This window comes from Notechis scutatus, chromosome 2 (assembly GCF_049901735.1).
Source record: "Notechis scutatus isolate UNSWTSFEM ecotype Mainland chromosome 2, rNotScu1.2, whole genome shotgun sequence".
Lineage (NCBI taxonomy): Eukaryota > Metazoa > Chordata > Lepidosauria > Squamata > Elapidae > Notechis > Notechis scutatus.
This window is the reverse complement of record NC_142010.1, coordinates 235,055,662-235,083,353: the sequence shown is the minus strand read 5'-3', so window position 1 is coordinate 235,083,353 and position 27,692 is coordinate 235,055,662. Positions and strand designations below refer to the sequence as shown.

Below are 27,692 nucleotides of genomic sequence, written 5' to 3'. Positions count from 1 at the left end.
CTACACAGCACCTATTGCTTTCCCTCTGAAAACTTACAGGTAGTCCTCAACTTAGGACATTTGAGCCCCAAATTTATGTTGCTAAGCAAAGACATTTGTTAAGTGAGTTTTCCCTGTTTTATGACCTTTCTTGCCACAGTTGTTAAGTGAAGCACTGGTTGTTTAGTACTAACATGGTTAAGTGAATCCGGCTTCCCCATTGACTTTGCTTGTCAGAAGGTCACAAAAAGTGATCACATGAACCTGGGATAACGCAACAATCATAAATATGAATCAGTTGTCAAGCATCTGAATTTTGATCACGTGACTGGGGGGATGCTGCAAAGGTCGTAAGTGTGAAAAACAGTCAATAGTCACTTTTTTCCGTGTCATCATAACTTTCAACGATCACTAAATGAATGATTGCGAATAGAAAACTTCCTGTATTAGGAAACTTTAGGATATGGTTTGGCCATTGGAAAAGCAGCAGCATTACCTGAATGTACATTTATGGGAAGAATGAATGAATGATCTTTTTTGAATTTAACTTGTGGCATATTTTCAATACTGTTGTGGGAGCTAGTTTCTGAATTACAAATTAATAGGAAATCACAAACACAAAGACCATTTGCACATTTATTAACTGAGTGTAATTCAATTTTCAAAAATAAAATACAAAATAGCTCAGCCCATGCACATTTGTACAGCTTTAATAGAGGAAAAAATTACAAAGTAATAGGTTTGTATATTTTACATACACACATATACGCATGTGCATTCATATAAAAATAATGTAGGATAATAGTACTTAACGTACTCAATCATAGATCCAAGGTTTATTGACGTTGACTTTATTGTGTCCTAAAATCTATGCATATGAGTTCTCAGCATTTAACCTAGAACCCTGGAAAGCACTATGCCCATAAATTAAGAGGGCTATGCAAACAGTGGCTTGGCCTTTTTGAAATTTTGTGAAATCACAAAGAAAGAATTGTTCCATGGCTCCCATTGGTGCACTTTTTTTCATTAATCTGTATGCCTCCCAAATTGTTTCTGATGCTCAATATAGTTCTGATGTGGTGGGAAAAAAAACCATACTTGATGAGAAACTGCCTGGATCGTTCTGGCTCACATTTTTGCCTTAAATAAAGATGTATGTATGTACAGACATACTGCTTACGGTCTCCCAAAGTTTCCTCCATTTACCGCAATTCTTATAGTGACAGATTTTGTGTCAATAAAACAGTCTGACAAAGGGTGTTCATGTCCTCACAGCAGTCTTTTATAAAATGGAGGCACATATACCAGAAACACCCAAAAATGTTTCTATGCTAGTAGTTTTCGATAGAGACTGTTATCAATGGTACTGGTGCCAGTAACCCTTTGGCTTGTTCTGCTGCCTAGGGGATTATCAGAGGTAAGGCTGCGGAGTTCAGAGTCCTTTCTGCAACATAATAAATTGCTCAACTGACGCTGACATTCAGAGGAGGCGTAATAATAGATCAAAGGGTCAATACAACAACTTACACTGCTAATGCAGACACAGAGAAGATAAGCAAAATATATATTACCTGTGTAATTGCTGTAAGAAAAATGTACATAATGAACTAGCAAGAGAAGATTTGTTGGGCCAAAACATACAATAAAAATGAATAAAACAGCCACAGACAACAATAAAGCTCGTGTCCTTTTACCCGATTTTACAGCGATGTTTGAAGAGCTAAGGCACCAGATGATACAGACATAACAAATGGTACAAACAATTAATGGCACAAAAAAGAAAAAAGAAAAGAGAATAGTGAAAAAAATACGGTAATACTCTTGGAGGTCACTTTCTTTCAGTACATCATGACAAGTTGTTATGTTTAGAGGAAGTATGTTCGTAGTTTGCTCAGTGATAAGCAAAGGAACCACTCCAGCAATAGATATGAGCCAGATGGCAATACAAACCACAGAGGCACGCCTTAAAGTGCGCCAGGACAGAGATTGCATTGGATACACTACAGCCAAGAAACGATCAATGCTGATCACTGTCATCAGCAGAATGGAGCAGTACATGTTGCAGTAAAATGTTGCAGTGACGAACTTGCACATTGCAGGCCCAAAAGGCCAATGATTTCCAGAAAAAGAATAGACAATCCTAAAAGGAAGCACACTCGCAAAAAGTACGTCTGCAAAAGCCAAATTGAGCATGTACATTATAGCTGGCTTCTTCACCTTTATTTTTAGCAAAAACAGAAAAATTGCTGTGATGTTCAAAGGAAGACTCAAGGACGCAACTAGAGTATAGACTCCTGGAACAAAATAGGTCAGCCATCCACTAAATAGAAGGCGTTCCACATCTTCCACTAGACCATATTTTGGAAGACTTCGTATTCTGCTTTGACTGCTAAATCCTGACCCAATTTCCAAATCGTTTTCAGCATCGTTATCAGAAAGTGGAATTGGTTCATATTCTTCTTCCTGTACTTTAATGGGAAAGGATCTTGGTCCTGCCCAACTGTCATTCATGAAAGAAGAGCCTAAAAAGAAAAAAAAATATTATGGTATTAGGTAATTATATATTAATCTTTTAGAGTTGAAAACTATATTTAATTTTGCTAGCATTATGTTTTTCAGTTCTCATGTCGTAAACGATCAGCTTAGTGTCATTGTAAAACATGCTGCAAAACATTTCCAGCATATCATTACAGTACTGTAATTTCTACTTTTTTACACTTTTAGTTTATATATGTGTGATAGTCATATATTTGTATTGTAGCTGAATAGTGTTGTGGTTCACCAGCAGCCTGCGGAGATGGCAGCAGAATCGGACAGTGGGGAAGATAATTAGATAATATATCAGATTATTTAAATAAAAATTTCAATTTAAATAGAAAGAAATCCTATTTTTTATTTCCATTTGTATGGCAGTCCTCTTGTACGCCAGTATGAGGTCTTTAAAGGAATTATTACAGGTGGTGATTGATTAGATTTTCCTTTCATTTAGGAGCTCAAGGCAATGAATAGCAATCCCTCCTCCCATTTCTCCCTACAATAACTATCCTCTGATAGACTAAGGACTATCCCTAGTGTCAATAATGTCCTACCCTTCATCCATGGAATCTTTTGCTAAACAGTTGCTACTTTTTAGATCATAAACATTTATAATCGGTGGGGAGGGGGAGAAGATGAAAACTATCAGGACAAAGCTATCAAAGTTATTTAATTTAAAACAGAAGGAAACTGTTAATCAAAATTACTTTTATAGGGAAGTGAGAAATCCCAGAAGCCATGATGAGATTTTCCATCTATGGGAACCCACCCCAAGGCTCCACATAGGCTGCCAGTGTCTCAATAGCAAATTTAGATTGGATGTCTCGGGTGGAACCTTTACTATGAAATGAATTGGCTGAGTGGAATTTGATGCTGCGTAAAGAGCATTCACAAAGAAATCCCCCACCACCTTGTTGCTGACGGCCATTATCTCCTTCAGATCCATTATTCTCTTACTTCTAGAAGAGGAGAATTGCTGTCAGATTTTATCATAAATTTATGCATCTAGTAAGAGATATGTGATCTAAAAAAAGCAAAACCCACAAAACACTAATTGTTTTTTCACTTTTTTAAAAAACTGACTTGGGGTCTTTTGTTACTAATTGCAGTCACTTTGAGTAAGTGTAAAAGAAAAAGGGAAAAGTCTTCTATCATTTTTGGTAGAAATATTATTATGTAACATAATAAGATTTCAGAAAGGAAGTACTTTAGAATAGAATAGAATAGCAGAGTTGGAAGGGACCTTGGAGGTCTTCTAGTCCAACCCCTTGCTTAGATAAGAAACCCTATACCATTTCAGACAACTTCTGAAGGCAAGTTGTTCCACTGATTAATTGTTCTAATTGTCAGAAAATTTCTTCTTAGTTTTATGTTGCTTTTCTCTTTGATTAGTTTTCCACCCATTGCTTCTTGTCCTGCCCTCTGGTGCTTTGGAAATAGGTTGACTCCCCTCTTCTTTGTGGCAACCCCTGAGATATCTGAACATATGTCATCCCTTGTTTTTCTTTTCATTAAACTAGACATATGCAATTCCAGAAACCATTCTTTATATGTTTTAGCCTCCAGACTCCTAATAATCTTTGTTGCTCTTCTCTGCAACTCTTTCTAGAGTCTCAACATATTTTTACATCAGGGTGACCAAAACTGGATGCAGTATTCCAAGTGTGGCCTTACCAAGGCATTCTTTATGAAATAAAATTTAGAGTATCAACTGTACAACTGTACAAATCTAGAAATATACAAGTACCTAAAAATCATGATGAAGATGATTGGATTGAGGTAGTTTTTATGCCGTTGGAATGCTATTTATAATATTATATTGTTGTTGTATGCTGATTATCATTGTCATAAAGGTATATTGCATGCTGCTTAGATTCATATTGCTATAGAAGACCATGAAAAAATACACAAAAAATAATAATCCCATCCTTAAAGTGGATCTGCATGTTTATTAACCCAGCACATATCAAACTACTAAACAGCCACAAAAAGCAAGTTTGGTCTTAAAAAATGGCATTGATGCATGAATCCTTGTCAGACTCCAAGCATTGTACTTCTGGATTCAAGAGTTGGACTGTATTTTGGTCAGTCGGCATTAACCCTGATACTTGCTTATGTGAAAGTGGGCCACTGGAGGGGTTGTACGGTGGTCTTTTTGTTGTGTGCTAGATTTTTTTTAGCATGTAAATGTGATTTATCTCTATATATCTACTGGCTAATTTGTCTAAATGTCATGCTTCCAGGAGCATTTTTGGATTTGCCTTGGTCTAATATGCTAATAGTTCCCCATTTGAAACTGTGGTCTGTCTCTTTGTTTTGGAGTTTGTTTTGGAGTTTTTGTCAAGTCTTTTGACTGCTACGTATTCTTAGTTGTCTTGCATGCACTCTGCTAGTCTTCTGCCTGCCTGTCCTACATAATGGCTGCTGCAGTCCTTGAACTATATACTATGGATGAGCCATTTTTTTCTCCTTCTTGGACCACTAGGTCTTATTGGTTTCTTTAAGATGGTTTGGAGAACATTAGATGGTTTGTGTGCTATAGTGATGTTGTGTAGTTGTAACAGTCATTGTTATAATGGTTATATGCTGCTTAGATTCATATTGCTTGAAACAGTATAAGACCAAGAAAATAATGTTTCTGAGAAGTTTTTGATACATGGGAATGTTATCCTTTTACCATGTTAAACTGGATGTGCTGTAGTGAGTTGTGTTGTAGTGGGTTGTTTGCACTTTTTGATAAAGTTGCATGGAAGATGTTGTATAGGTGGTCTGTTTCTTCTTTCTGGCATACTGACTTGCTAAAGTGTGTTTATGTTTCTCTGAATAAAGCAGTGGTCGCCAACCAGTGGGCCAGGGACCATTGGTGGTCTGTGAGAAAATGTTGGTGATCCACAGAGAAATATCACCCACAAAGCAATTAATCCAGGCTGCGCGGGAACACAAGGCTGCGTCTCTTGCATTGCAAACAACACAAGGTAGTGAGGGGAGTGGGAAAAGGGTGGAGGGGGGAAATTGCCCCACTTGCCCCACATGCCTGGCCTGGCCACTGGGCTGCTTCTTTTTTCTGCTTTTGGCTGCATTCAAGGAAAGCAGCAAATGTCTTTCTTTCTTTCTTTCCCCCAAACTCCGCCAGAAATGAGTCTTTGGGACCCTGCAAGGCATCCTGCTTCAAGAGAATGTGCTGGCACAAGACTCACAAAGACTCATTTCTGGCAGTTTGGGGGAGAGAAAGACTTCTGCTGCTTCTGCTGCTTTCCTTGCATGAAGCCAAAAGTCTCTCTCTCTCTCTCCCTGAGAACGGAGCTGGAGATGGTATCCTGCAATCCCAAATAAAGAATGATCGATCGGTAGGAAAACGGGGTGGGGAATTTTCCTGCAGACTTTTTTTTGGGTTTTTTTCCAGGGTCTCTGCTGCTTTCTGCAGAGACCCTGTGTCAGCCTCCAAGAATCCTTCTTCTGCTTATCTTTCCGGCTGCCATAGAAACGGGGGGAGGGAAGAATAATTGGACTATGTAGGGGGAAAAGTGCTGGAGGTTTGAGTTGATGAAATGTAAAGTTTGGGATGCTGCTTGATTATGCTTACTTACTTACTGCACAGATGTAGCCTCTTATCTGTCTATGCCAAGGTCAACCATCTTGGCATACCAGATGTCTGAAACACCACCTGAAGATGCCCCACATGACATCTCAGATTGGATGGCCAATTTTGAACTGTTGGGAGTTGTAAGTTTCTATATGCAATTTTCGCGCCTATTGCTTCAGATCTTGTATTCTTCTGATGCTACCATATCAGTCTTCAGTAAAAGTCCTTTTCTCTAAAACTACGGAGTCTAAGGTTTTCTTTCTTGGATTTTGAATGGAGCCTCACCTGACACCCTCGGAAAATGTCAGCAAGCCACCGTCAGTCAAAATTCATATTAGTGGTCCCCGGGTTTTAAAATTATGAGTTTGGTGGTCCCTGAGATCCAAAAGGTTGGCGACCCCTGGAATAAAGTTCTTACATTGCTCCTCATGGGAAGTTGTGTTATTTTGATATTCGAAAACACAATGTGAGTGGGGTTCCAAGTTTGCCATCATTTCATCCACTGCTGCTGATATCCTGCATGGGAAGTGTGTTATTTTCTTCTTTTGTAAGTGTTATTCCTTTGAAGATGTTGATTGCTTTACTTGTGTTCTCTAATTGTTCCTTTTTTGTTATGACAAAGATGTCATCTACATTCTGATTCTATATTTTTTAAAAATACAACACAATTATTAAAAATCACAATTAGAGGGAACGAAATTTATTCCCATACTTGTCCCACTGCCTGTTGGGTATTATCCTATTTATACAATAGGATAGAAGTGGTGTTTTTTTTTTTCACCCACTTTGCATCTTGTAGCTCCATCTTGTTTGTGCGCATTTCAAAATCTGGATCTTCAGTTACAGTTTCCTATCTTTTTACATACTGTTATATATTCTTGAAGGCAAATGGGTAAGATGGGCAACTATAAACTCAATAATAGTTTAAGAAAGTTTTGAAATTTATTTGTTCAATAAACCAGATTGACTAGTGGAAGTGATGAGTAAGAGGCTAAGAATGGTAAACAGGTTGTTTTATTGTAAATCTTATTAGTAAGTTTAGATCGTAGGTATGCTTACCTTTTTATAATTCCAATGCATTCTTTTGTCAGCATAAATATTTTTTTATTCTTTTTATGTAATGTCATTGCTGCTTGATTTTTGTTAATTTTTATTGCTTTTGAGGGGAGGTTATTTGTTATGATTGAAAACATTTTCTAGTCTTTTTTTCTATTCAGAAATAGAGATAACTAAATTCTTAGTGGCATGGCACAGGAACTTTTGTTTATATAAAGAAACTGACGAAGAAGAGTTATGAAGTTTGCTTAACTGGTATCTGCCTAAGATTGTTATTCTATGCCCTACAATTTGACATTAAGGAGTACAGACCTTGATCTTCTATTGACATTGTTCAGTCTTTTTTCCCCTGGAGATTAAATATATCCCATTCTTTTAGTCTCTCTTATACAATAAATTTTCCAGTCCACTGAAGTCAATTGACTGAGTAGAGGAGGGAGTTATTCATTTGTCTTCTTTAAATCCTGGTTTCAAATGATTTGTTACAGCAGTTTATGCTATAACAAACTCTTGGCAGCAGAAATACCAAAAATTATTTTGTTAAATAAATCATCTGATTTAATACAAAACATAAAAAATACTAGTTAAGCTAAATAATACCTTTTTCTGCTAAAAAAACTAATTAAGCTAATATTTAAAAGTGGCTTTTCTTTCACAACACATACTATTTTGCTTTCTGTTTGCTTATCTCCCAGTTTTCAAGAAAACTGAAAATTCCGCAATATTTCACCACTCTTTGATAATTCAGTTGCTTTGACACAAAACTCAAAATATAAGTCATGTTAGATTGTATCAAATATTCAATCTAGCTTTTGCTCAATATCTACTGTTGATAATGAATCAAATTGATGATTCTGTCTATCTGACTTGAACATCTACTAGAGCAAGTCTCCTGAATGCCATATCACCAGAGTTTATGGGATATGCTCCAGTTTCCTTTTCAATAGTAATCCTCGGGCTTTGGAATATAATTCCTCTGAAGGCTGAATTGCCCAACGTTTGCATTTTGTAAGCCTATGAAAACCACCCCATTCTGATGTGCTTTTAAACCTGGATGGTTGTGGGTGACCATAAATTACTGTTTGATGATTAAGTAAGTTTTTGGGTTTGGTATTTCTGGGGGAGTATATGTTGCCTAAATAACAACTGAGACAATTTGTAAATATTATAAATAAATAAACCACATGCCTGTTTCAAGCTTACTAAACATGTATAACAGTGTCATCATTCCCTTAGTCATATCCCCAATACTAGGAATACAGTTGACTTTCACAACTGAAGTAATACATTTCCATTATTATTATTAATAACCGTACTCAAACAATATGTCTAACTCTTATTTAAATTGTTTAAGTTAATTATTATTATCACTCTTTGTTAATTCCAGTTTATATTTAGGCTAACTTCCTTTTGTTGACCTCCAATTTTAATGTTACCACAGAGGGAGAATACACCAAAACTGATTTTATAGACCTATAGAACTGAAGTCACACTTATTCATTGCAAGGATCAAATTTGATAAAATACTTTGCTTTGCAGGAGATCCATCCAGAATTACTCTCTCAAGCAACTTACTCTAACTAATCCCTTATTCTACAAATTGATTGGATTGTAAACTCCCTTCTTGGCCAAAGGTTTGTGCTGCCCACAGAAAATGGGAGTTGTAGTCCAACGCATCCAGGAAGTACTGGGAAGGAAAGGCTAATGGCGAAAACGTGAGAAGAAGACGTGAGGAGCAGCCACAGTAAAGACAATTCAAAAGAAGTGAGAGGAAACCACAACAGACTTCAGGTTTCTGTCGAAAGAAGCCGCAGTGGGGTAGATTAAAAAAAACAACACCAAATTGAAATGTCAATGGTATTTCTAAACCAGTCAACTACATAACAAGTACTTCAGAGTTTAAGTCGAGCGAAGGCGGTTCCGGGAGTAGAAAATCCAACTTTTTGCTTGCCAGGCAAAGTTCAAAGCCCCAGATGAGGCACAAGCCCGGGCGCCTTCGCCTTTTATCAATCCCGAGGCGTTTTCATATAAAAGGGCGTTCATTTCAAGGGAAGGGGGGGATATTTATTGCCAGGCATCCAGAATTGCTCCTTGGGGAGGCCGGCAAGGAGACTCAGCTCAGGGCCCCCCGTTCGTGCTCTCGAAAAGATGGCTGAACTGCCCCCAGCCGCGACCACCCTAAATCCCGAGCAGAAACACCCCCGCCTCCTCGGCCTTACCATTTCGGGGCGAGGAGAAGCCGTGCAAGGGAAGCGCCAGCACCGCGATCCAGCCCAGGGCGACCAGGACAAGTGGCTGCCCCATGGCCGCCTTAGCCGGCGAGGACCGAAGGAACAGCCGCGCTCAGCTAGGCTCCTTCAGCCTTGTGGGGAAAGGAAAGGCAGCGCGTCGCCTTGTGAGGCCGGGGGAAGTCTTCTTACAACCCCCGCCCCAAACCGAGAGGGAGGCTGGAGACATGCTACTCCTCTGCCCTCGCCTTCGCCCCGAGTGTGTTCCCTCTGAAGGAGAGTGTTGAGTGGGAGAAGAGAGCATTTCTTCTTTTGGCAATGCAAAACAATGAAGACATAATGTGCTATTTTTTTTTTTTTTTAACCACAGACTTTTGGCAGGATGATACTTGCAGCTTAAAAAGTTTGACATAATGGAAAAGGGCCTTGCCTGTTGCCAACAGGAAAATAAATTGAAGTAAACAAACCTGCTAATGTTTGGGAGGGGGTGGGAATATTTCACAATAGGAAAGCTACCATTAGTTCTGTTACCCCCTATCCATGAGTCATCTCACATGTTAATAACACTGAAGGACAAAATCCAACAACTGTGTGAAGCAAAAAATATTGTTTATGTGTATTGTTTATGTTCAGTGGACTTCCTCTTACAATTGGTCTATACATCTATTATGCCAATTGCAACACTGAATAAAATCTCTGTTTAAGCCAACACAGGCAGAGATTTAAGACTGGTACCACAAGTTGCCTTCTGTAACTTAGTATATCTATTGATGAAACATATTAAATAATTGTACTTGGTCATATATTCCATGTAAATTTTCATCTTGAATCCAAATACAGTATATTTAAAATGCTACAATCCCCAGATTGGGGAATTTTCTGTCCCTGGGAGAGATTAGCTCCATCTCTCAACCTTATACAAGCCCCTCAAAATCTGGCTGTGTTGGGACCCCATTTCCAGGGAACTGGGGAGATTTTGCAATGGTTCCCTTAATAATATTAATTCTCTTAATAATAATATTATCCTCTCCTTTGTGTGCTTATATATAATTATTTTTTTAAATTGTGATTGTTCTTAAAGTATTTAATCTTTTTTAATTTAGTGTTCTACACCACCCAGTCACTTTCATGGGAGATGGACAGCTAAACAAATATAAATAAATTTTATTATTTATAAATAAAATAATAAATATTAGTATAAATAATTAAAATGTAACCTTGGCTCTTTCATTCCTAAATTCCAGCAACATTTCAACGGATTTGCTATAGTTTTGCCAACATTTCCATGGACTATTAATACTGAATGGAAAATTGTTTTTAAAATTCCGGTTTGCAAGGTTTCGGCGGCGGCAGGGATTCGCAATACTGCGCGATCCCTGCTGCGTTCGCCGCCAAGGTTCCCCCGATCCGTTTGGATCTGGGGGATATAGCTGCCCCATAGAGGCAGCTGAAGACAGGGGGGATCCGGACAGGGGCTTGGGGGTGTCGCAGACCCCCTCCCCAGCCGGCAAAACCCCCTTCTCCCAAGGCGGAGGAACGGCGGTCAGCAATGGCCGCCACGAAGAAATCTGCAGCCGGACAAGCAGGTGCAGGAGGGAGAAAGCTGGAAGAAATATGAAAGCTGCTTCCAACCGGGACAAGGCAAGAGAAAGTGACCTGGAATCTTGAAGGCTGCTAAGTATACATTGTTTCTAGTGAGAGTTACAAGCTGTGAATTCCTAAAAGGGAAAGTTTTTTTTCCCGTTTCACTCTCCTTCCTAACGTGACAGGGGATGGGAAAAAATTTTTTTGGCTGTGAGTGGGAAGGGAGAGGAAAAAAAAATTGGAGCAAAATTTGAAAATAAGGAGAAGATTGCCTAGAACTTTAAAGAGTTACTAAACATCAATAAGGCTTCTAAAAGATATATTTTAAAGGGAACTTTGTGATTAAACTTTAACCCCAGAAAGAGAAAGTGAAAGAGGAGAAGGTATTTAAAAGAAACAGCTTGTTTGGATTGTTTGGTGATTTTGGAACTTTTGAGAATTATTTCTGATTAAAAGCACTTGGGTGGTTGTTTGGAAAAACTTTTTCTCTACACAATGGCATCACTTGTGGATGGACTGAAACTTGTATATCAAAAATATGAAAAAGAAAAGCAAGAAGGGAAAGATGTCCTTGGCACTCTTTTTCAATATTTAGAAATGGCGGTTTATACTTATGTAAAGCTGAATGAGCAACAGGATGGTGGGGACAAAGAAGAAGCCATCTTTGATGAACAAATAACTTTGGTCGGAGAAGGGAAAAAGAAAGAGAAAAAGGAAAAGACGACTTTAAGATCTGGAAAAACAACCCAAAAAGAGAAGAATAAGGTGAAAAGGGGACATTATGTTAGGAAACAACAGAAAGGGGAAAAGCAGAATAAAAGGGAGGTGGAGAGACAAGGGGGTAAAGAGGGCAAGGAGAAGAAGCAAGGGAGAAAGGAAGGGATGAGAAGCCTTAATGGTGGGGAGCAAGATGTGAAGAAGCAAAAGTTTTTGAGAGATAATGGATAAATTTTACTGAAAAAGGGATTCTAGAAAGGTACATAAGATTGCATTTTTATATTTGTATTTAGAAATAGCCATAGAAAATTGGAAATAATATGTAATTTAAAATGTGATAAAATATTTAGTATAACCTAGTGAAATTTTTGTTAAGAAAAAGGGAGTACTGTAATGAAATATGATTTAAGATGTGTGATGTGGGGGGGGGGGAAATAATTTTGGAAAGCATAAGTGTTCCCACAAAGGCATGATATTTAATTGAAATGAGTAAAATGTTTAAGATATAAATGATTGTTAATATTAATGATTAGACTATGTTATCCTAGTGAAACTTTTTTGTGAAATGAGAGATTTGAAGTAGAAGGAGGAGGAACATTGTAATGAAATAATGAGCTATAATATGTGATGTGGGGGGGGGGGGATAACTATGGAAAATAGGTGCTCCCATAAAAGTATGTGATTTAACTGAAAAGTAATGTGTTAAATGTTTAAGATATAAATGAATATCAATATTAATGAATAGATTTGTATTGGTTTTGATAATATAGTATAATTTTAGAATGTACCAGATAGAATCCCAATGAAAGTTATGTGTTCTATATTAAGTATTATAAAGATAGGGGAAAGAGATAAAGGCATCATACTCCATTTAGTGTATAGGAGGAGTTCTTTTTCAAAGAAGAAAGATAAATGGACAGCTGGAAATAGAACAGACAAAGAATAATAAATATCAACTTGATATCTCTGAAAACCTACAAATGCCTTATGGTTTCTCTTTATTCTCAGAAATGGAGTTAATGCAAATGGCCTCTGAACTCTAAGGTTTTCCTTTACTGAATCCAAAATAAAACTATCAAATAGTCATATAGATAGTCCTCAGATAATCACAAAAAGCAGGAGAAGTATGAGGTTCTATATATCTAAATCTTATCTCTATATCATTATATCTATATCTGAATCAAAGAAAGTTGGAACTCATTTTTTCTATTTTCTTTTTCTTTTCAGCACATTTACTTTTATTATTTTTTGAGCCTTTTTCTTTTTCTAATTTTCTATCACTGTTTACCTTTTAACTTGGCATCTTTAAAAAAAATCAATAAAGTTATAGTTACAGAAAATTTGGGTTAGTGCCTTGATTCTGTAGTCAACCTTGTTCTATCAAAGCCACTGCAAAATTTAAAAGGAATAGTCCATTGTTGGAAATGGAGTGAGAAGCTCTTTGGTTTACTTGCATAAGCAGGCACAGCAGTTCATACTGGTAGTTACAGAGTCCTCCCAAATATAAAAGAACTACACTTATTGAAAGAAAATTAAAAATTAACTAGATTATGATTTATTGCATTTTATTTGTGAAATTTTTGTTTTCTTACAAAAAAGACAGGCACAATTTATTTAAAATACCTCAATTACACTGCAAAAAAACAGATCACTATTCCAATTACTTCTTTACACTTAAATTAAAAGGCTGTGTATAGATTTTATTGAGGCAGTAGTGCATTTTTAATAGGAATGAATTGCAAAATATATATTTTATACAGTAAATGTTAAATTTATTATTACTTTATAAAATTTTGAATTGTACAATAATTCACTTTACAATTGACAGGCTTCTGGAAAAATAGCACTTAAGAAATATTTGCCAAAGCTATTCTTTAGAGACTCATATTAGAAATTATTTTTCCTATGAATAATAAGGAAAACTGTATTTGATACTGATTTACAAGTATATAATTTTACTGAGGTAAGATTTCTATATATGCTATTCAAATGTCCATATATTTAAAATCAGACATACAGTGTTTGGATGTCACTTGATCTTATCTTTTTTAATTGAGTACCAACACCACAGAAATCAGGAAGTGTTTTAAGCTGATTCGTAGTTTCTTACTTTATTATTATATTATCAAACGATGAAAAGGCACACAAGTAATTTCTTCTGGGCTGCCTTGAAGAAAGATCTGTTGTATAATAGATTTAAATATTTCAGCTACAGCCAGAACTGGGACTTGATTGAAACAAAATGTAGTGCATCATTTTCCATAGAATTTCTTGTTCAGCAGAAAAATCAGGAGGTTTACATTCACTTTAGCTTTCTCAAACACTTTCATTACGGAAACACCTTCATATTGCATTTGAAGCAAGTCCTGAAGCAATGAAGAAAAGTGAAAGAATTTTAAAATTGAAATCAGAATTAGCAATGCTTATAAAAAACATGAAGACAAGCAAAATGTGAAAACAGCCCTCCCTAGCATCTTGAAAATCAATCTTGAAAATCAAAATCAAGAAGCCTCAAAAATTAATTATATTATTGATACAATTAAGGCAAGCAGAAAACGGTCCAAAAGGAAACATTATATTCTATTTAGACAACTTGATGTTACCCTCTAGATCAGGGGTGGGCAAACTTTTTGGCTCGGGGCTGCATTGACTTTTAAAATTTGACAGACGGGCCGGGTCAGCACAAGATTTTTGGGAATCGCCCCACCCACCCTTCCCCCTCTTCTCCTCCTTCCCCTCCCTCGGAGGCCCCCTGAGTCAGGAGTTGCTACCGCCGGCGCGGCTCCGCACGGCTCCAGTCCTGCGTTGCCTCGGGAAGGAAAGGCAAAAAGGAAGAGCCGGCGGTGCTTTGCAACGGGAGCAGCAGCACTGAGAGCTCAGGCTCAGCGGCTCCTGGTTTTGCCTTTTCCTTCCCAAGGCAACGCGGGACTGGAGCCGCACGGAGCTGCGCCGGCGGTAGCAACTCCTGACAGCCCCAGCCGGACACCTGAGCGGAGCCGGGCGAAACTGCCTGTTGCTGCTGCCGGGCACCGCCGGTCGCCTCCTCCAAGCAGCCTGCCCGCCCACCGGGCTTCCCCTCTGCCACGCGGCTCGGAGCGGCGCGAGCGCCGCGAGTTAAAGGAGGAAGCCGAAAGTTGCTGGGAAGTTGCTCGGGTGCTGGGAGCAGGCTTTTAAAGTGCCGCCCGAACAAAGTTTAAGCAGCCCGCCCACCTGCTGGGCGGAACCCTCCTGCTCCTCGGCGGGAAGACGCTCCAGCCTGCAAACTTTGCCTTTGCAAAGTTTAAGCCTGGAAGCCCGGAAATCCGAGCAACTTCCCAGCAACTTTCGGCCGTTTTAACTCGCGGGCGCTCGCGCCTCGCCCGAACCGCACGGCGGAGGGAAGCCTGGAGCGCCGCCAGGTCACCTCCTCCAAGCAGCCTGCCTGCCCGCCCACCAGCCGGGCTTCCCCTCCGCCGCACGGCTCGGGGCCAGCGCGCGCCCGCGAGTTAAAGCGAAGCGGAAAGTTGCTGGGAAGTTGCTCGGGTGCTGGGAGCAGCCTTTAAAGTGCCGCCCGAGCAGGACCGCCCGAGCCGGGAAGCGGGGCACCAAGGCAGGGCAAGGCTCCACCAGCAGCGGCCTAGCTTTAGGTGGCTCAAGCAGCCCGCCCGCCTGCCAGGTGGAACCCTTCCGCTCCTCGGCAGGAAGACGCTCCAGCCTGCAAGCTTTGCCTTTGCTAAGTTTAAGCCTGGAAGCCCCGGAAAAAAAGGGGGATCGGTGGGGACGACTCACCTTTGGAGAGGTCGCACTCGAAGGTGATTTCGAACTCCCAGCCGAGGCCTTTGCAAATTTCTTTTCTTTCCTACCCCTAGATCGCTCCGCACTGTTTTGCAGCTTTGGGGGCCACGCGGCACAGAGCAATAGGCCACGCCCAGCGATTTTTTTCAGGGCGGGCCGGATTGGACAGACCAATGGCAGTGATTTTTTTTCAGGGGCGGGCCGCATTGGACAGACCAACGGGCCGGATGTGGCCCGCGGGCCGTAGTTTGCCCACCCCTGCTCTAGATTCTAGAAGTTGAGATACTAGCCAGCAATTATCATGCACTTTTATATAAAATTTATCCTGAAGGCAAGCAGTTTGATGAGTAAATCACTATTTGCTTTTGTTATAATAGATGGTAGTTTGTTGCTTCCTTGTTTTTCCTTTATTTTGGGGGAGATTAGTGTTCTTGCACTGGGAAAGAGACCCAAACCCAACAAAAAATGCAAATCCAGTAAGATCCAAAAATAGTGGCAAAGTATTGTTGAATTGTGATTACTTTAAAAAAGGATTATAGTCCTGAATTACAAGAAAGCACAAATATAACTGTAAGAAAAGTGAATACAGATTTATGCAGATTGGCAATAGTTATGTCAGAGTAATTATCTAATCCAGTGTTTGTCAACCATGGTAACCTGAAGATGTATGGACGTCAACTGTCACAATTCCCTATGATGGGTAGGAATTCTGATCGTTGATATCAACACATCTTAAAGTTGCTGTGGTTGAAAAGCACTGCTCTAATCAGTTCTCCTAATTTGTGGCAGTGTATGTTTTATCTCAAAGTGTATCAATAATAAACCTGGCAAAAATCAAAGAACTGATCTGGGCATAACTGATGGAATTCTGCTTTTTTACTGTTTAAAATGAAGATCCCTTTAATAAGAGTAAACTACTTTGTAAAGTACTCCATTTCAAAATAGGTCCTTAGATGCTACTTGAATGCATGCTGCAAATTATTTTCTTCTTACTGTTCCCACAATATAGCCTAGAAAAGCCTCTAATAAAACACATATGATTTAAAAACACAATTTACCTGAAAATGGAGCTGTACTTTTTCCATCTCCACACCTAAGAATTTAGCTTTAATATCAAAGTCACCCACCTCTTCACCAGGTGTAATTTCAAACATTACATTCTTAAATCTATGAAGAAGAAAAAAAAATCATTTGTAAGTAGAAATATATTTCACATTAAAATGCTACGGAGTTAAAACCAAAACATCTATGAAAAATAACTCATTTAAATTCTAAAATGAAAAATCCATTTGAATAGATAAATCAGCTGTACAACACCTACTGATTAGGCTGAAGTTCATCGATTTCTAGAATAACTCCCTTTTCATATAGTCTTGCTGCTGTGTATTTCAGTGAAATATTCTTCAGTTTGTTTCCACTTTTCTCCTCTTGCTTTCCATTTAATTTAATAGATCTTCGTGAATTTCTGTAAATTGAATCAGATAAACTTAGGCCAGCCACAGAAGAAACATGTTTTCCTTTTGCTAATAAAGACAGATATAAAATAAATACAAATGTTTTTAGATTCAAATTTAAAATAGTTTATCAAGCCAATGTCAACCTCTATACTGGCAATCTTTTTTTTTTGAGGAGCAAAAGCACTCACAAGTTGTTAAAAGGGCTGTGTTAATAAATTAATGAAATGAAAATAAGAAAAAAATGATGGTTTTCATCCCCACCCTCATTTAATGAGGTAGGATCTTCCCAATGTCTCTCTGCCCGGATGAAATTTATTTATTTATTTAATTTATATGCTTCCTTTATTTTTTAAATAAACAATTCAAGGTGGCAAGCATATCTAATGTTTTTTCTTCCTATTTTCCCTACAATAACCCTGTGAGGTAGGTTGGACTGAAAGAGAATGGCTGGCCCAAAGTCACCCAGCTGGCTGTCTTTGCTAAGTTGGGACTTGAACTCATAAGATTTCTGACTTCTAGCCTGGAAGCCTTAAGCACTAGACCAAACTGGCATTGGATATTCAAATGACAGACCTTGCTTCTGGATTTTCAGGAAAAAAAGGCTGTGCAATAATACAGATAATTAATTATGGGGAATGGGACAACCTGCCACACAGTCAACTTGCTGTGGACAACATACCTTAGCTAATTTGCCATGGCCAACTGGCCACAGCCAACTAACCTCAGGCCAACTTGCCATGGGCAACTTACCGCAGGACAACTTGCTATGGGACAATTTAACACTTCTATTTAATTATTTAAATAAATTAAAATTATTTTAATTTTTGCCATTCACATTTCATTCTGTCACTCTTTTTGCATACTTTCTTTAATGATTCTATTCCACCATTTCTTTGCTATTAAGTGTCACTCTTGCCCGCAGTTATCCTGTGGCAAGATGGCCATGGTGAGTTGTCCTGCAGTGAGTTGGCCGTGGCAAGTTGGCCACGGTGAATTGTCACAGATCCTTAATTATGTTCTTCAGGAGTGTAAGGGGCAGGCATTTTTTTTTTCAGTCTGTGGAAGGGAATATATTCATTAATAATATTTTGCCCACCTAGGATTATGGGCAAAATAGTGTGTTCCATAACATAATGTAGTTACTAGAGAAATGTTTTGTTTCTAGGTTTAGAGATAGAATTATAATATAAAAAGCTCCTATACCTTTTTGATTCATAACACAGTGTTTCAATAATTTTTTTCACAGCATCAAGCTGTTCCGTATTAAAATATGTAACCATCCATATAAGTATGAAAAACAGGCTCAGCATCACCTAAGTTGAGAGGTTCATCTGAGAGGCATCTGTAGAGCCAATGTCCTTCAGATTTGTTTAAATATTTAAAAAGTTCCGTAATTTATTTTCTAATGTAGAACAGCATTGTTTTGATTTATAATAAGGTGTAACAGATGAAAACAATGAAAACATTTGCCATAGAATGTATTTTCTTTGTATATAAAAAGATTTTACTCACTTTCTTGTCAAATTATCTAAACATGTTTTAATGTAGGTATTGTAATAATTTATTTGATCTTCATAAAAAGCTTTCTTGGAATTGAGTGCATTCAGTGTCTGCTGAAGTTTTACCAACTCTGCTTTTCGATGTTGCCTGTATCTTCTTTGATTTCTGATATCCTAAAAATCATTTCAGAAGAGGAAAACTCATTTCCTTACTGGATTTTTTAAAATCTGCAAACAAACCCTACTGTAGAAAGCTATAAGAATAGAGTAAGATTTTAGGAAAGGAATGATAGGAATCTGAAGGGAAATTGCTATTTAAGCTTTTACAGATAATCCTCAACTTGCAACCACAACTGACCCCAAAATTTCTGTTGCTTATCAAGGCAGTTGTTAAATGAGTTTTGCTCCATTTAACAACCTTTCTTGCCACAGTTAAGTGAATCACTGCAGTTGTTAACTTAGCAACATGGTTGTTAAGTGAATCTAGCTTCCCCATTGACTTTGCTTGTCAGAAGGTCACAAAAAGTGATCATATTTCCCTGAGACAATGCAACTGTCATAGATATAAGCCAGTTGCCAAATGTCCAAATTTTGATTACATTACCATGGGGATGCTGCAATGGTCATAAGTCATTTTTTCAGTGCCACTGTAACTTCAAACATCACTAAACAACTGGTTGTTAATCAAGGACTACCTATATTGGCAAAGCATTTGTTCATTTATTTATTTAGGAAATTTTTATGGCCACTTACTCATTCACAGTGACTTTAGGTGGCTTATAAGCAATAGGAACACAATATGAAAAAATAATCTTATTCAAACAAAATGCTCATTTTGATGCTACATAATGTGTAATTTCATCTAGACATAACCAGTATTTAACACTGAGGTTCAATATTGGTATTTAGGAAGCAAGTAACTGGGACATTTTGCCATTATTGAGAAGCTGAATGCACTATACCTTTCTACATGGTAATTGCAAAACCATTCTTGTACATTAAAAATGAACACTATGTATGAATCTTTCCAATTCAGGCAACTGAATTAAACATATTGAAGCTGTACCACGTAATTCATTACCACAATTGTTTTTGGAGTATAGTTCAGAGAATAACTCATTAAGAGTCACTGCAGCATGAACATGCAGTCAAAATAAGTTTATAATAAAATATAATAATTATATATTAAAATTCATGAATAAATATCATAGTCAGATATCCAAGCCTACCATTTCTTTAACTTACCTTACTAGGAATATTTCCTCAATGGTTATATTTCACTTTACAATATGCTATTTTACTCAAAATCAACCTATTATATTCAAAATGGAAAGCAGAAAACAATTGGAAAAATGTAATAATATTGCTAAAACCTTTGCTATTTCATTGATGATTTCTTGATATTTGTTTTCAGATGAAACCAGCCCAGCTTGTTCCAATGTTCGCAGGTTTCTCTGGATTTTTCTTTTCTTTTGTTCTAATGGTAACTGTCCTTCTTCAAGAATAGATCGACTATATTTCATTTTCTCTGGTGTTTTAGAATCCAAAATTGCACGTTTTTCTATTATTTTTATGTGTTCAGTTTCCTAAAAAAACAGTTCACATAAGTAAGACTGTATTTATAGGCAAACAAAGATTATCACCTTTTATGTAAGCAAGCTTACATGTTCATATCAGAATTAAGAATTGCATATATCTTTTCATCTATACACAAAATCAGTACATCTAACAAGAACATTGGTCAGGCATCAAGGAAGATTCAGCAATAAAGACAGACTTTGTGGTGATGTGGCAGCAGAAAATGAGCTCCTGTGGCTGAGGGCAGACTTGAATCCAGAATGCCTTAGCTTTAGTTTTCAGTTCTTACCTCTACACTGATTTCTTTTCCAGGAATAACAATTTTTAAAAGTGAATTAAAAAAACAATCCTAAGGCAAAAGATATTTTTAGTTCTGTTAATACAGCACAAATATTTCCTGACAGATATAATGTAAGGAAACCAGTGTAATAGTTAAGAATTTATTTATGTTCCCCAATCTCTTCAACATTTCCTTTATAACTTTTTTTATTATTACCTTTATTGTCAGAGTACAACATGTGTACAATGAGATTGGTTGAGCCTTCCTTTGTGTACCCCTTCCCCCAACACAACTCACAGTGAGGACAGAAGTCCCTCACCCAGTCCCAATCTTATTACACTATGTGACCTTGTTGCACAACGCGCCGGCCTCGCAAGTCTATCATACTATGTTGACATGAAGTTATTTTCCTTTCAGAAGTGACAGCCCATGGGTAGAAACTGTTCTTCAGCCTGTTGGTGCGCCTGGCTATGCTTCTAAATCTCTATCTATATATCTTATAACCATTCTTATACTTTCTTCTCCTTCTCCAAATATTTTCATATTAGGATAGTACTCCAGCAATACATTTCTGTAAATATTTCTTCAAAGGGCTGAAAGCAACTTGCATATGGACTTCTCTTGATTTTATCCCCACAATAATTAAGCTGGGAGGTAATTTGGCTTGAGAGAATATAAGTCATTCAATGAGTTTTCATGCTTAAGTTTCCATTATTAAAAATCTTCTCAGTCCTCGTCCAAAATCTTAATGATTACAGCATTTTGACATCTATTTTTTAGAGTGATGTTTGTAGGTTAGGTACAGCAATATGTAAAAGCAGGTAAACATAAATACTCTGACGAAGCTCCTGACATATTCTCAGAATATTTTTCATCTTTCTATCCAATCACATATACCATGTTGAAGGAGAAACTTCTCAGTAGAGAAACAAATAGTGACATCCCAAGAGATCAGGGAGATTCTAACCATGATTTCTAGCCAGCATGGCCTGAAACTCTGCTGACTGGGTTCTGTAGTTCACCGTGTCTGGAAGTCATCAGGTTAGGGAAGGACAAGCTATTGGGTTCAGGAAATCATCCTACACTAATCATACTATTCTAGCTTCTAAATGAAGGAAGAAGAAAGACTCAAGAGTGCTAATTACGTTATTGGAAATAGGGCAGAATAAACATAAACGTACTTGTTATTCAATTATTCTCCAGAATAGAGATGGCTACTTTACTTTAAGAATATATCCGCTTATTTGTGTTTTACAATATTATTTAGTAATTGAAATGTTCAGATTCATACAAAATGGAATGGTTACCTGAAGTTCAGAAGCTGGTATTTCCAGAATTTTTGCAAGTGACTCCCCAGGCTGAGCTTGTATTACATCCATAATTAGCCTTTTTGTTCTTAAGTCAGAGAAATTGTGATTAATGGATAGTTATTAAAGACTGCTACATTATTTTATATATAAATATCTATTCAGAAATAATTCTCACTATATCAATAGAGTCTCCCCATATAAGTATGGATCCTCCCTGAGAATTATTATATAAGACTAGTTGGAGAGCCCATTAACTCTAATAAAAATGTGAATATATAATCAAAAGAGGAGGCATAGTTATCTGAAGGCATGAGGGAATGCAACCTATCCAGGCAGAGTTACAAAATGAAATCTAGAAGCGATGGCAAGCCCTTTCAACCCTGATGAATTTTCAGACTACCATAAGCCAATCTATTGTTGTTTAATTGTGGCTTTATGTTGATTGATTTCTGTAGCATGCTCTCTGGAAATGTATGTATGAGCCTTCGAATTAACATTGACTCCTGGAACTGCCTGGACACTTCCCTGGTGTATGACTCACTTAATAACTGTCTTGTTTAGTAACAAAATGTTTGGCTCAATTGTAGCTGAGGACTACTTGTATTGCTTTTTCCTTTAGTTGTTTGTGAACTGCACTTGTTATGCTTTCTAATAATGGCATAATTTGTTGACTATTGTTTCAATGAAAGGCCCAATATTTAGATTAAGAGTAAAGGTATAATTCTGCCTCTTATACATGTTATATCTGGCAAATAACTTTGGAGTGAAATGGTCAAATAAAATTCTTTTAAAAAAAAATTTAACTAAAATTTTTACAAAGAGCATCAGAATCAACAGAAACTAATAAAGAACAAAAACAACAAAGAAAGAAGAAAAGTGCAGAAAGAAAAAAACAACAGCAGAATCCTCTGATTTCCTTTGCAGCAAATGTAATTATAAAATTATCTCATAGTCTATGATTACAAAGGAAAGCTCACTCTTTTTTATTCCAAGATTATATTCTTGATTATCATACAAAAACGTAGTGTGTATGCATATACATATTAGGCCCATGAAGAATGCCAGATTCTGAACACAAAAATCTATCTGGTACAGCATAGCATCTGTCTGCAATTCCTTAAGGCAACTGTATCTTTCCCAGGATTGTGCTTCAAGGGGTAGCTGTGAAATCCCAGAAAAATTAGAGCAGTAAGTAATTGCAAACAGGTGCTGTATTCATGCTCCCAGACACTATAAAGCACACCACACAGATAGAACATAGACAGACAGATCAATCACAACACATAGAAATGACCTGAAACTCCTTCTCTACTAAGAACTAAATAGTAGCAGGCCTACTAAGAACCAAATAACAGTAGTAGAAGTTCATTTCAACATATTCCCACAGAATGTCTGCGTGCTTTTTAAAAAAAGGGTACTTTAAATCGGGTCCCCAAGGGGCGGGTCCCTTGGGCGGTACGGGGGGGGGGGGGGGGGGGGGGGGGGGGGGGGGGGGGGGGGGGGGGGGGCACCCTTAGCCGGGCGTGGTTGCTGGGGGCCGCGGGGGGCGTCGGGGGGGGGGGGGGGGGGGGTTCCTAAATACTTCTAAGGGGGCGCCCCATTCTGAGCGCCTTTTGTCTAAAGTGGCGGCGCCCAGTTGACGCCGACCGGTGCGCGCCAGCGTGTCGGAACCGGGCGGGGGGGGAGAAGGTGGCGGGGGGATCCTGCTTTAAATACTTCTAACTATACAAATTCAACGCAGATGTTTCCTCTGGTTTTCTGAAAGTCTAATCTATATCCTGCTGCTCAGTGTCTTTTTCATGTAACCTTATCATGAAACCACTTCAGTGTTCTTTCTATGAACTTTCCAATAGCATTTTAATTTAGATACAGCCATGTACCATCATACAAATTCAACATTGTACTTAATAACATGACAGGAATGAAGGAAAATTCTAAATATGTATCACTGTGCATTTGTGATTTTAAGAATGATTATAAAACTCAGTATTAAACCTACTACCTATTGGGCTTAAATAATGTTTTCATATATATAAAGACATATTTATTACTAACACTTCTTCTGATCATGTAGTTAAAGTCTGCATAAAGATTTTCAATAGTTAAAGAAAGCAATTATTAATAATTACTGCAGTTCATTGACAAAAGCTTTTCAAGACCACATATTTTTAAAACATACTTTATCATTAGGCCCTTAATGTCTTGTTCTTCTCCTTCCCGTAAATCATATTTCCTGGTCAGTGAAAGAGAAATTTCTGTTTTAACAAGTTGATTTAAAGTATTTTCCTTGTTAGGATCATTGGGATCAATAGCTCCTTCCCCTGCAAAGAAAAAAAAATTAGTGCTTCTAACTTTTTGCTTATGAATTTTTTTAAAAAATGCAGTCTATTTTTTAAAAATGCAAGATACTGGAGTTTCCCTGACAGTTCTGATACATGATATGATATTATTGCAGATCTGTGGAAAAATGTAATTTTCATTTTTATTAATTTAAAAATCTGAATTATCTGCAAAGACAGTTAAAGCTTGCACCTGTGCTTTTTCTAGTAATCAGTTCTGGCATTAACTTTTGATTTTCATAGTTACATATGCATATGCAGATATGTATCTTATATACTTTTGAAGTGGCAAAACACCAGATTTTTTAAAAAAACGAATCTAAAATCATGTGCTGATAGAAAGGAAGATGAACCTACTGATTACATTGAATCACAATGAGACTTTAACTGTATTGCAAGGAAGAAATATATATATTGAGAATGCTGGAAGAAGTTAAAATGTGTCTTTCAAATCTTTACTTCTTAAAATGAAAGTAGTGTTAAGAAATAAGAATGTTGAGTAACAAGTCTGTAGAGCGTATCTTACTATCAGCTTCTTTCCTAGCAGACATCTGTAGATACATAGAAGAAATGTCTTGTTATGTTGCTAACCAGGCTCCCAGACCAAACCTTAAGTAGAAAGTGGACCACCTCATAATCTTCTCTTTCTTCATTCTGAACTTGATTTCAACAAACATACTCTATTCATGGCCATATATTCACTTGGGCAATACCTCAGTTACACTGTTAAGAAAATATATGCATTCAGTCCACTTTGATGTGGTAATTCTCTGATTGAGATCTTGTAACTGTATTATGTCCAGAACCTTATGCAATATTTTCTTGTGTGTTTGTGTGTGTGTAGTTATGCAGCTTCCATTGTAAAGGAAGGAAATACATTTTCAAAGAAAAATCCTGAGAACTTGCATTAAATCAAAATATCGCTCTCGTTTAACAGATATTGTTTTAAATCTATATACAGGTTATATCCAATCTTTTAGTTACCCTTTGGGGTGTTTGTTGTATTTTCTTACCAAGAAAAGTCTCTACATCTGGAACTTCCCCCAACCCTTGTAACAGTTCATTTAAGACATCATTTTGGTCTGGAGCAATGGCATCCTGATGTTCTAGCAACAGCTGCAAATGAGATTATACTTGTTAAAACTACTGGAACAAATTTGATGTTTCCATATGCTAATAAATATTTAAATACATAACAGAACCAGAATGATAATAATATAAATGGAAATAATTACAAAACCAAAAGTGATCATAAAAAAACATTTCAGGAGACATGGTAGAAGTAAATGCGATATGTATTCATACAGAAAAATGCAAAAGTCATATTCATATGGAAGAAATTATTTCACATGAATAGGAGGAAATAATCACTCCATTCTGAAATGTCTCTTCAATGCCATTTTAGGAATCAAACAAGAAGAATTTATGTACAGGAAAGAAGATACAGTCCTAAAATAGATTCTTAATTTTTGAATTGTAATTAATTTCACCGATTTGTTATTCAAAACTTCTATTGCATATGCAAAAGTATGTTCTTCATCTGAAAAGATTATAGAATTTTTAAAATTAATAGTACTGTTCTTCACTTTCATATTAATTAGATTTGGTTAATAGAGAATTGTCACAATCCTAAAGATATTTGGCACAAAAATCACAAATTATTGTGAATGAAACTAACATCAAATGTTTGATTTGAAGAATTCTCTAAGAGATGATTCTATTCAATAGTTTTCAATTCTCTATTACAGGGGTGTCAAACTCAATTTCATTGAGGGCCACATCAGGGCTGTAGTTGATGTCAGGGGGCCGGGTGGGTATGGCCAGCTTGATGCCACTCACTGGGCATGACCAACTGGGTGGGTGTGGTCAGCTTGATGCCACTCCCCAAACTGCTGGCATGTTTCCTCTTCACACTGGGTAGACCGGGTCAAAGCCTCGCTGGCCCAATGTTTCCTCTTTGCATTGGGTAGACCAGGCTGACCAATCTGATGCATTCCTAAATAAAAGAATTTGTTTTGGAAGATGGACTTTGTTCTTTTCTTTTTTAAATGGATTTCATCACTTGGAAACCTGACACCATGCTGGCCCAATGTTTCCTCTTCACATTGGGCAGACTGGCCCCTTACATTTTCCAGGACAGTCCTGCGGGCCGATCTGACCACATCACAGGCCAAATCCAGCCCACAGGCCTTGTGTTTGACACCCCTGTTCTATTACAAATCTATTGCTCCTACAAAATACCTCATTTCACAGTTGAGAATTTTAATAGATTTTGGATGGCATTTGCTGGCAGAAGAAACTATGTGCCAATAAACTGTGAGAGGGCAATTTTTTATTGTCCCCAGAACTGAGGAGCCTCATTGGAAAAAATACAAAATTGGAGGAAGTGGAAAATTATTCTCTTCCTCTCTCCAGTGGATAATTATTTTGTTCAATATGATTTGCAACATTTCATGCTTGCTATTATGGGAATGTTTTTGCTTATTTTTCACAATAGAGTCTTTAAAAATCATTGTTCTAAAAAAACAAATGTTCTCTGGATTTCTGCAAGGTTTCAAATGTATTTGTGTAAAAATATTACGTATTTCAGTTTCAGGAAACTAATCAACATGGTTTAAAACTCAGGAATACTACAAAAAAAAAGTTAAAGGTCAAAAAGTAGTTAAATGTTATTATGTTTTTTAAATATTTAAGCAATAATCTCAACCAAATGTTTTTAGAAAAACATGCTGCATTAATTCTTCAACCATGCTTTTCCTACAGTCAGCAAGTATTAGCACTATCAGAGGAACTATATATACAACCATAAATAATTCTTAGAGATACAGCTGTTTCTTCAACTAAATCCAAATTATCCACCTTGAGAGAAACATTAATTTATAAACAGAATGACCATCCAAATTGATTTCCTCTAATTAGCTTGCCTACAATCAGTAATTTTCTTGTAGTGTAAGAAATAAGGAATGCTATGATAATAAATAACTTCCATTAAATAATCATCATCATTTAACATTTCTCAAATTGTTATTTAAGCATGGATACACTCTGAATATCATAATATTATAATTTTACAAAATCTAGTTATCCTAAACTTAAATTATCTGCTTATGGTATTAAAATCAGAACTCTGAAAATAAAATCTGAATAATTCTAATCTTTCAGGAGGTTTTAGGAAGTTATTAAATTATATCACATTTTTATGTTGCAAACAGGAAAAAACTAAGACAACTAGAAACATTTTATAGAGGAGGAAAAGGGAGATCTGAAATTAAATTTTAGATGTTCATTGCACCGCTGCAGTTCCATTTTTCTCTTATTTGGGTTGTCCATTATATTTTTCTTGTAATATTTAAATAAGGCATGGTTATAATGGTTATATATGGAACCCTTTGTGTTCTCTTTAAAGATGTATTTATACATATAAAACAGGTCTTGTTTAAAACTAATATTCTGAAGAAGTATAAAAAAGATATTAAAAGTCTGCTATCCAACTGTAATTCCTTTCCAATCTTTATGAAATGGTGTTGAGGTAATTCCCTGTTAGGAGAATGAGCGCATACAGGGAGACGTATAGAGAGTAGTGTTTGAATAATACACACACAGCATACAGATACACTGTACAGTAAATGTAGGTTTTTACTTCCAGAAACGTTAAAGCAAAGTTCAAACAAGCAGTCCAAAGTCATTCACAGGTAAAATCAGTCAGTTTTCATCCAGGGATAATCCAATAACAAAGTCCGGTGTCAAAAACAGTTCAGTAACAGACTTACATC

The 27,692-nt window shown here is 37.0% G+C and overlaps 2 protein-coding genes across 3 annotated transcripts in view; both read right to left on the bottom strand.

Moving 5' to 3' along the window:
• Nucleotides 1-601: 601 nt before the first annotated feature.
• Nucleotides 602-9,680, bottom strand: LOC113413956 (proteinase-activated receptor 1-like). Its single transcript, XM_026670603.2, has 2 exons — nt 9,373-9,680; nt 602-2,501 (listed from the first exon to the last, which is right to left on the bottom strand). The coding sequence occupies exons 1-2, from the start codon at nt 9,455-9,457 to the stop codon at nt 1,306-1,308; spliced, it is 1,281 nt and encodes a 426-aa protein (XP_026526388.1). The 5' UTR covers nt 9,458-9,680; the 3' UTR covers nt 602-1,305.
• A 3,550-nt stretch (nt 9,681-13,230) lies between these two features.
• Nucleotides 13,231-27,692, bottom strand: part of IQGAP2 (IQ motif containing GTPase activating protein 2) — a 130,021-nt gene continuing 115,559 nt past the window's right edge. For both annotated transcript variants that reach the window (XM_026670605.2, XM_026670607.2), the window contains 8 exons: nt 24,933-25,035; nt 23,760-23,901; nt 21,578-21,665; nt 19,786-19,998; nt 18,426-18,586; nt 16,778-16,921; nt 16,515-16,623; nt 13,231-14,048 (listed from right to left, as the gene is read on the bottom strand). In XM_026670605.2, coding sequence (XP_026526390.2) covers nt 13,935-14,048; nt 16,515-16,623; nt 16,778-16,921; nt 18,426-18,586; nt 19,786-19,998; nt 21,578-21,665; nt 23,760-23,901; nt 24,933-25,035 — 1,074 coding nt within the window. In that variant the 3' untranslated portion in view covers nt 13,231-13,934. The remainder of the gene's footprint in view (nt 14,049-16,514; nt 16,624-16,777; nt 16,922-18,425; nt 18,587-19,785; nt 19,999-21,577; nt 21,666-23,759; nt 23,902-24,932; nt 25,036-27,692) is intronic.